The sequence below is a fragment of the Myripristis murdjan genome, chromosome 14, assembly GCF_902150065.1.
Source record: "Myripristis murdjan chromosome 14, fMyrMur1.1, whole genome shotgun sequence".
Lineage (NCBI taxonomy): Eukaryota > Metazoa > Chordata > Actinopteri > Holocentriformes > Holocentridae > Myripristis > Myripristis murdjan.
The window spans coordinates 15,069,843-15,080,396 of record NC_043993.1 but is presented as its reverse complement, the minus strand read 5'-3'; the positions used below and the strand labels follow the sequence as shown (position 1 = coordinate 15,080,396).

At 38.1% G+C, this 10,554-nt stretch overlaps 1 protein-coding gene across 1 annotated transcript; it reads right to left on the bottom strand.

Moving 5' to 3' along the window:
* Positions 1–415: 415 nt before the first annotated feature.
* LOC115371140 (uncharacterized) lies at positions 416–8,564 on the bottom strand. The gene is made up of 6 exons (XM_030068311.1): positions 8,467–8,564; positions 3,711–3,824; positions 3,378–3,426; positions 3,086–3,183; positions 2,592–2,644; positions 416–1,680 (listed from the first exon to the last, which is right to left on the bottom strand). Exons 1-6 carry the CDS (start codon positions 8,477–8,479, stop codon positions 1,174–1,176), a joined length of 834 nt encoding a protein of 277 aa, XP_029924171.1. The 5' UTR covers positions 8,480–8,564; the 3' UTR covers positions 416–1,173.
* Between the last annotated feature and the right edge of the window lie 1,990 nt (positions 8,565–10,554).

Sequence of the window (10,554 nt, the reverse complement as noted above, 5' to 3'; positions counted from 1 at the left end):
AATTTCCTTTCAGCTGAAAGTAGCTTGGTAAGCCTCTCCTCAGAAGCAAGAAGGGGGAAGTAATCATGTATGCTGACAGAGCAGTAACTCAAAAGGGCAACAGAATAGAAAGTTAAGGGCCATTATCAAAACTCTTGACAAGAACAGATTTCACATCTAGAATGTAGATAACTATAAAGATAACTATAAACTGGAGCAATACTGAAGTACTCACACTACAGCGATATCTGTAGCATCACTGCAGTGACCTGCTGAGCTCTACTGACTCTCCTGATTTTCTTACAGCCTCTGTTTGATTGGATTTACTGTAATTTATTGTTGTCTCTGCATCCAAAATAATTGCTCTGAGGCCGAACCAAAAATATAGTTATCGTTTTTATAGCTACTGCTATAGTGGGAAATGAGGTGCTCCATTTATTTACAACTTTAAATCTTTTCACGGTTATCTTTATGCTGCAGTTACATGCCTCTTCATGTGAATGAGCCTCTTGACAGCCCCATGTAGGCTACATTCACATGGCACTATGCCCAGTGTGACGCAAATTAAACAACATTATTGACACCCCAACATAGCTCATCATGACTCATACCTCACATGTCTTGCGTTTTATGTTCAGCTATAACTTAGCTGAAAAGCAGATTTATTGTTTGCTGTTACGAGCAGATTTATTTAAGGAGGCATTGCATCTCAAGGCTTGGCAGTCACCCACATGGAAAACAAATGTTTGAATGACAAGATTTTTTTTCCCTTAACATTTTTACTATGAGACATCTGGAGTGCTACGGTTGTAACATCAAAACAGCGAAAGCTTCTACATGTCCTGGGCGATGATGTCCTTTGATGTATTTCCGTCTTTCACAATAAATTGAAAATTTCCAACGTGACCCTTAACCTATAAATGTCACAGACAGAGCTTCCTCTACACTTTACATCCTCCATGTTTATTACATGTACAGGTGCAAAGAAAAATGCACCTTTGTTCAGCAGTTGCTGAGGGTGGAGAGTTCAAGAGGTAGTTTCTTTGCATCAAAGAAGAAATTGCCCAACTAAGCACAACTCGTTTTTCATTACAGGTTACATACTTTTCAAGTCTAGCAATATTGTAAAAGGTGGAAGTTTTCTGTTGCACTCCTCATGCCGCAGAGAGGAGCTAGTCTTTACATGAAATTTGCTCAGTCTTGTTCACTGTTATCATTAATGAAGCTGCTGATGAAATGATCTGTGCCATCATGGATACCATCTATGTCCTCTATTTCTGCGCCTATATTCACATTACCACCAGCGTGTCTATCCATTCCTATCTCAACATCTCTCTCCGCTTTCCATTCCCGACTTCCCCCTCCCTCCCGCCATCTATTCCCCTCCCAGCACATGTGAGTGCTTTCCATGTTCATGCCCCTTTCTCTTTGCCTCTCCTCGGTCTCTTGGGCTATCTGCTGGCTGTTAAGGTAGATGCTATTGTGGGAAACCATGGGGCTGGTGTTTCTGGGAGGCAAGGAAGCCTCCACCTCCGCCTCCACCTCCAGGAACACAGCCATGGCGGCTGCCTGTTGGACCTGCAGCTGATCGCGTGGTGGGCTCGGGTCCTGCGTCTGGCCTTTCTGATGGCGATGCTTCTTCTTGCGTTTCTTGGCCACATTCAGATCCAATGAGGCGTAGTTGAGGTCAGGCTCTCTAGACTGCATCCAAATAATGAAGAAAGTGATGCTGGCATTATTAGGTGTCAGCAATATCTATCTATCTATCTTTTTCATGATGAAAACCTACAAAACTAACATAAGTTCAAATGCGTGCAATTTAGAATTAAGGTAGTAGTTAAGCTTGTGAGAAAGCTGTGGTATGCCGAGTTTCATTTTTTCAACTTGCTATTTTTTATATCATGTGTGGTGTTCTGCTCTGTTTCACGGTTCAGGTTTATTTTTAGACCACTTTGTGCTTACTTGTACACACAACACAGTTTGGTTGACCACAGCATGTCTATATGTATTGACTGCCTTCCGTTTTGAAAGTAGTCAGGGCACTAAATCTTGAATGGCTTGCGAACTCAGCTAGCTGTAAAGTATATCTATATATCTATATATCTATATCTATATCTATAACTAACTATCTATCTATCTATCTATACACACACACACACACACACACACACACACACACACATATATGAGAGAGAGAGATGATTAAATGATTAGAAATGATTAAGAGAGCGCATTAGAAATTTTGTTGGTTATAGCTCTGTATCTGTTGGTTGCAGCTCCTCATTGAAGCTATATAATGCTTATACTGAACAAAATATTCAAAGCCAAGATGCATTTATTTTATGGCTGCATCATTACATCAAAGCAGAAAATATCTAAAGTTCTTGCATCATTTTGTATGCAGGCCATATTTAGTGCCTATTTAAACCGCGGTATCTTCACTAGAATTTGAAATAAAGTTCGGTTTGTGCAATGTTTGGCTGAACAGCAAAGAGGAAGGTTAATTCATGATTTTAGCCACTAGAAGCTTCCTAGGAGCTGAAAGGGAGTGAAGCCGCTGTTGTTACTTGCAGAGTGATACCTAACAGTATGAACATGGTCACAGCCGTTACCTTTGTGCAGTCTTTTGCACGTTGCATGGTCATCATCTCATAGCACACCTCCCCTGTACAAATAAACAAATCATGTAGTCAACAGGGGCCCTGCTGTTCCGTTCTACTAAGTAGGGGAAAAGAAAGTAATGCGATTTTATCTTATGGTGAAGCTGAGTGCAAAAACAAACTGACAGCATATAGTATGTGCTGTTTGCTAACTCTTTGATCATTGCTAAAACCTGGCAAAAATGTGCAGCTGCTCCTCATTACATCTGCAAAAGCAATATATTCTCTACAAATACACAAAAAATTAGTGCAAATCACATTGAAATCCAAGCATACACAAAATGTTCATCTGTAACCCGGAAAATCACTTTTCTTTCATGTTGATTTAAGTCAGTGTTCCAATTTCCCAAACATTTTTTTTTATCTATACCGTGTAAAATACCTAACAAAATATAATGAGTACGTAAATCGACTCCAGTGTTCAGTGCATGCAGGCCTAGGCTCACCTCGGTCTGTGTTTATGTTCCCATAGATGGGATTTTCCTGCTGCTCATGATGATTGTGGGCATGAAAATGATGTCCTTCATCCTCAGACCGGCTGAAACTAGATACAGAAGACCAATTTTACAGTTTGCTTATACTCTTAAAGGTCATTTGTGGATATGAAATTTAAGAAAAAAAATGTCTCATATAAATTGCAAAATCTATATTTTATACATATTTCTCTGAATAATGGACTGACTTATAAACAGGATATGCACACATTTTATGATGGCAACGCTGTGTTAAAATACACACCTCTCTCTTTCATAATTCTGCGGGTACAGATCCTCTTGATGGTCAGTGTCTGTAAAAAAATGGTTGGTAATTTATTGTATGCAACTGTATAATCTAATGTCTAATGTAAAAGCTAGGAGAGATTTGGAATCAGTCCAGACCATAGGTAAAAATTAATTAATTAATTAATTAATAAAAAATAAGTGCTACACCTCAGTGTTTGGTTTAAAAATTGCCGTACAGCGCAGTGAAAATCCATAACATAGAATGCTGTGAAAGCAAACACATTTGACTAAGAGTTGAAAATATATTTAAAATAATATTTAGTAATAATTATAAAATATTTAAGCTTACCTCTGCACTTGGAGGCCCTGCGCCTCTGGACATAAAAGACGACGTTAAGACACACAGAGATCAGTAAGATCACAGACGTCAACGCCAGTCCTGCCCATACAGCGCGGCAGTCATCTGAAAGACAAGGACTTAGTGAAATATAGCTGTTTTTCCATCAGTTATTACATATCACCCAGAAAACATCACATTACACTACCACACAGTCAAACAACTCCCACCTTTGACCTTGATTCAAGTGTTGCTTTAATATTTTGTTATGTTGTTTTCCTGGTAAGAGCTAAAGAATAAATACTGTATCAGTAAATACTATAATAAATATGATATCACTTTGATTGTCCAATGTTAATATTCAACTTAGCATCAACAGCTTTGTATAAACCTAACCCTGGAATCACTTATTTGGATCTACCTATCTATCTATTTATATTTCTTTATTTACTTATTTATTTATAAAGTCATATTTATGCCATGTGAATGCACGCTTCAGTGAACAGATGCAACTCTAGGAAAGGATTTGATCGATGCGACACATTTGCTTAAATTTGATTGCTGATCTAGAAATAGTGCAGAATCTTTAACATTTCTTCTTCATGTCATTACTTCTTGTTTTTTTGTTGTTTTTTTTTCAATGTTTCTGAATTCTCAAACTTTCTCAAACATGAAAATAATAGAGATGTTCAATGTGGTTCCAGACTCTCCTCCGTGTATTAAAGCAAGATGACAGCTGTTGTTGAGAATGTTGTCAACCTGCCAGGACGTTTCTACACACCTGGCCAGGTGACGGACACTGTGGCCATGCCATAATGGCATGTCGGTACCTATCCAGCGACAAGTAGTGTTCACAGAATGTTGAACTAAAAGGAGCAAAGGAATCAGGATGTGTGTGAGACTGTAATGTCGCATTGGCAAAGGCTCACAGGATGAGGACAAAACTTGGTGGCCAGACGGCGCCGCCTACACAGAAAATTTGGTGTTCACAGAATATGATTTTTTAAGATTTTTGTGGCCCTGGGTCATGGGGCCATGGTTGATGTTGAACCCTGTGGATTGTTCAGTGTTAATATTCAACTTAGTATTGAGTATATAGTCACTTAGAATCAGCCTAACTCCAACTGATACAAAGCTGATAGTCAAAATTAACCAATTAATACTAATACTCATTGATACTAATTAAAATCTGAGCTGTTTATATTATATAATCCTGGGTGGTGAACCCACGGCCCTTTGGCTGCTCCTGTGCAGCTCGGCGTGGTTCCGTCAGTGTTCTCGGCTTATTTATTAATTTTATTTTTTATTTTGGTAACATTTTACAGTAAGAGTACAACAATTAACGTTAGTTAACGTTAGTTAATGCCGTAATGGTTAATTAACTGTTAGTTAATGATTATTATGGCATTTACTAATGTTAATAATATCTACAATAACCCTTAAATAACATATAAATTAATACCTTAGCATGGACAGCATTAGTACATGATTCTTAGACACATTAGTTAACGGTTAGTTAACTGTTACTTAATGTTTATTATGGCATTAACTAACGTTAATTGTAGTTGTACTCTTATTGTAAAGTGTTACCTTTATTTTTATACATTTTAAAATATTTCTGATAAACTGAATGTATTTGAGTATTTGACAGCACTGCCAATATATTTGACAGGATTTTTAAATTAAAAAAAAAAATAATAATTTTGTCGTTATGTGTCATTTGTGTAGCTACTAAAGCCCTAGCATAAAGCATACAATACTTTAGTTTGTTTTTGTTAGCCAGGTTACCTGACTGAATGGCCATGGCAGAGTCAGGAAAACATAAAGCTAGGCGTTTTTACCTGGATGTTTTTTTTTTTTTTTTTTTTTTGTAGAACAGGTGGGAAGCCCTTTTATTTCATATGCTAGACTTCCATGTTGAATTTTAAAGCTTCAAACCTGGAGCGCCATTTAACCTCATTCTATACTAACATGACCAAGCAGTTTCCCAAAGGCGATGAACTTCTCAAACAGTAGTCCGAGACAGTCATATTAGCATCATAACGGCTGGCATGGATCATGGCTCGTGCTAAAAAGCCACACAGTGAGGGGGGAATTTGTGAAGACGTGAGTCAGAGATGTTGTTGCTGTGCTCACCCCTGAAAATGACAATTTGAAGCATTTTGTGTCAGGCATGCAGCTGTTACAGCAAACTTTGAACTTTGAAACACAGCTCTATATGAATCTTGAGAAATTGAGTATTGCTTTGGATGAGTCTTGCACAGTTGGCAGTATTTGTACGATCTGTGTCAGAAGAAGGCACAATGAAGGAAGAGCTGCTTGACATTTTGCCGTTAAAAGCTAGGACCCGTGGCATTAGCGGCAACACTCATGGCAGTTGTTGAGAGGGCAAATTTGCGTTCATCAAAACTAACAGCAGTAGCCGCAGACGGTGCAGCAGCTATATTGGGATCTGCAAATGGCCTTGTACGGCTGTGTAAAGCCGATGACCGCTTCCTCGATTTTCAGACATTTTTCACTGCATCATCCATCAAGAGCACCTGGTGTCCTGGAAAGACTGTGGAAAACAAAGACTGCCAGGTCTCCCAGGTGTGAGAAAAAACCTATGAAAACTCATATCCCATGTTCAATGTCTTCAGATCACCTTTGTATTCATACTATATAATTTGTTATCTTGTTCTTGGGTGAAGTTGTCTGCATATTGCATACTGCATATGACTGAGCGGCGACAAGGGGTCACGCAGTACAAGATCTTCTGCCACGAGTCTGTCTGGTAGGTAGCTGCCTGCTTGTATTATGGTTCAGCGAGAATGACAATGTTAAAAATACTGAAAAAAATGTGTGTATGCCAATGTACTGACAGAAACTGTATCACTGTGCCCCCTCTGCCCCTGCATACAAAGAGAAAGCTAGAGGAGGAGTATGTGCATTTATGTGTGTGTGTGTGAGAGAGAGAGAGAGAGAGGGAGAGAGAGGGAGAGAGAGAAATGGACGGGTTCAGGGGAGATGCTGTGGATGACAGCAGAGGAGCCCCGTGTCTTGCGCTCTCATTGGCTCATTGGCTGGGGCTCCTCGCCGACAGATCCAGATATTTAGCCTGCGTTGGTGACACATTGGTGAGCCCCTCGGCTTGCACCTTTGAACAGTTCACGGCACTCAAGCACCGATTTGTGAGCACAGACCAAACGCTGATTTCCCTCTGATCTGGGCTTTTGTTGGTGAGGTGAGTGGAAAAGCAGGGCTAAAATTGCGTAGCGTGAACTAGGCATTAGGTCATGTGATTAGGCCTATAGGTCCCCGTTGCTGTTGTCCTTGATCCCTCTAATATACTCTATTCACAGTAAATTTACTAAAATTAGAGTTTAAGTATCTACATTGACTCCACTGTGAAACACAACTGAGACAAAGTTGATACAAGCGTGAATATTAACATTGGACAGTTCAAAATGAAGTGTGGCTGTAAATATTGTACTACACTGCAAAGAAAACACTATTTTAAAACAAATTGGTTTTGTATGAGAAGCCTTTATCCTGTAGGAAACATAACAGCAAGAGTTTGGTGGATGAAAGCGGTCAGAGCTCTGCATATGATACAGATGAGGATTGTGGAGGAAAGAAGGAAGGTCGCAACCAGTGAAGGCCAGTATCAAACGATTTGAGTCAAAACAGAAAGATCAGCTTTTGTACAGAACCACTCGCAGGCCACTGAAGCATCACAAAAACTCACTTATGCCTAGAATGATGAAGTATGGGGCCTCTAACGGCTCTCAAAAGCAGTGGAAATGATAGCGAGCTTTGAATGATTGCTCAGGTAATAATATACAGATACTGATGTTCTTGAAATAGTGTGGTCTGTTTCAGTCATTTTCAATTTATGCAACTCATTCCCAAACAAAATATGTATGCACAATAGTGTTCATACCTCCATTTTTTAAAATTTGTTAATTTGTATATATATATCTATATATATCTATATATATCTATATCTATATCTATATCTATATATATGTATATATTTAAATGTTAAGTGTATTCCGAATTTTCATTCCTTCTTGAAACTATTAACTCCTTTGACTGATATGTATCTCTTTTTTTGCATTTGTTCTGATGTTTTTGTAAACATGGAAATTCCTCGTAGTTCATACTAACTCACGCTAATCTGAAATAACTTGTCGATACAGTCTGGAAGCAACTTATGTATTTATTTTTTAACTTTAAATATTAAGATAAAGAAGATAATTGATTGTTTACTGTCCAAAGAATCTCCAGAGAACCGTTATTTTATAATTTCAGTTTTCATATTGTTACCATTTTGTCTAGCTGCTGATTAACACACGCATTTCCTCTAAAAGTGACTGTAGTTCTATGGTACATTATTTATAATTTAATTTATTTAGGTTATCATTGAGTATTGTTTTTCTTTGGGGGAGGTCAAGTAAATAATTTGGCTAAACAGTTTGTATGAAGTTAACTGTTACACTCAAAAACAATATACGATGTATCAACAAACGGATGATGTGCTTAACAGTTTGCGTATTTTTACTCGTTTTTAAAAAAATGATTTATGTGTTTTATATCTGCCAGTCATTTTGTTCTTTATGTTCTGTTTTTTTGTGGTAAAGTCAAAAGTTTGCAACATTACGTCAATATAAAATGTTTCCTGCAAGACCTAATACACCGGTTGTACTATCACCTAACCTACAAAACTATGTTTCAACATTTTAATATACTTGTTAAAAATGTGGAAGGTTATATGGTGTGATCTTACCTCTATCTGTCATATTCCAGTCGTCTTGAGCTGTATGGATTGTCTGTCTGACACGCTTCTCCTGGGTTACAGGGCATCACAGTGTTTAGTCAGTGAGGTGTGCTGCACTGTAGTCTATTTTTACCTTTCCTTAGTTAACCCTCTCGTATCAAAGCTCTTTGAATACTGCATGCTCCTTTTCAGTTACAAACAGGAAGCAGGGTAACCTCATTCTGAGGCTCCCTGTCTGAAAACCTCCGCTGTGAGAAATACGATTTTAGACAAGTCACCGTATAATTACATACAAATGAGGCTGTTTTTGAATTTTAAAGAGTTCTAAATTTAAAAAGTCAATTTACAAATAAAATATATTTCCCCCTAAAAAGGTAAAAATTTTACTTAACACAGCCCAATGAATTATAAGATTCATGTTTAGCTGTATGGTTAAGGACATGAGAAAAATATGTCATCAACTGATCGGAAACATCTAACATCTGTATATGCTGTATGTATAAATATCTATCTATAGCTTATCTATCACATATCTGTCTTTCTACGTATATATATATGTATGTATGAGTATATAAATATAATACTCAACTAAACTAACCCTAACCCTAACCCATATAGCTATGTGTCAGTCTACTTATATATTTATAGAACAGGCTGATTAAGTGGTCAGTCTCTCTCTCTCTCTCTCTCTTACACTCACACATGCACGTAAACTGCTGAGAAAGTACTGCGTTGTTTTTTCTCTCCTTCTGATTTTCCGACCACAGTAGCGAAAGCAGGATGTCTTACGTATTTAGAAAATTCATGTTCTTTGATAGAGATAATTTGAAGCCCTGTGAATGTCAGATGTACATGTACATCAGTCACATGGATTATACTGAATATGTGCTTGTTGCACTCTGACCAAAGCCACACTTAACACTTGTGTGTGTGAGAAAGAGACAGAGACAGAGACAGATGCATGCAATACTTTTTTTCAGCCAGTGGGTATGCTTCAAACTGAAGGATAAGCAGGTGCATTGGGGTTTCTTTCATGTGATTACAGGTATTTCATTTGAGAAAATCAGAAATTATTCTTTGCAGAGAGAATATCCACAGAGAATTTGTTCCTTACAGGAACACAAAGTATCAAAAAAAAAAAAATAATAACCATTATGTAGTATCATGAGCAAAACACCCACTTCCGCTGTCTGTGTGAATGATGCGAGGGGCATCCATTGAGAGAAACACTATGTGGCCATTCAGCCCTTGTGGTTTGTGGTTTAAACCCTAAACAGCAAAATTCAGTGTCGCTCTGTGGTAATGGTGAGCTACATTGGTGGTAGGTCACTTTTTTGTGTGGAGGCCCAATGGTTGTCAGTTGTCAGTAATACAATGACTTGTTGAGGCAGGAAACCATAAAACACAGATCGGACAGGTGAAAACCAGCTTGCTCTTTAAAGCAGATACAGTTACTGTACGACAAGATACAAATAATCATAATTAGCAAGCTGCTGTGAATAGACCATGTTGCAAACACTTGTAGATTCTAATCTAAACTTGTATCATCAAATCATATTTTAACCAATTTCATGCGTCAATTTGTATTTTCGCTCACTTGTTATGATGTTAGCCATGCTAGCACTCTGCTGAATAAGAAAGCCTAATTCTAAGAAAATAGTCTGGTAGCACTGAGTTGCCCTGCTTATGCATATAGGTCATGTTTATCCATAGCAGAATGAGAGAAATCTCAGAAAGCTCACCTCCTCTTCATAATTTGTCTCTTCAAGAGAATCGTGGCTAGGGTGATCAGTAGCAGGACTGGAAAAAGTGATCAACTACAAATACATCTGTACACCATCAGTATCTAAGGAGCAGCTTTTGTCTCCGTTGAAGTGAAGAATTGAATGATCAGGACATACCACTACAGATGTAAATGAAAAGGAGAACTGATTGATGTGATGGAATCCTGCAACTAATCATGCTAAAGTTAAAGCTACAATAAGCAACTGCTCGCCTTGATGGAGCAGAGGGTTAGTCCTGCCCTCCTCCTCACTTAGTCGCGCTCTCACCCTAACACTTGTCACTCATCTTGATGAGCTGTCTGCTTTGAGACGG

Bases quoted from the DNA above. Each gene is read 5' to 3' on its own strand.
- LOC115371140 (XM_030068311.1), bottom strand. The intron at 3,427-3,710 runs GTAAGCTTAAAT...ATTTTTTTACAG, and splicing joins CAGGGCCTCCAAGTGCAGAG to ACACTGACCATCAAGAGGAT. The intron at 2,645-3,085 runs GTGAGCCTAGGC...TTATTTGTACAG, and splicing joins GAACATAAACACAGACCGAG to GGGAGGTGTGCTATGAGATG.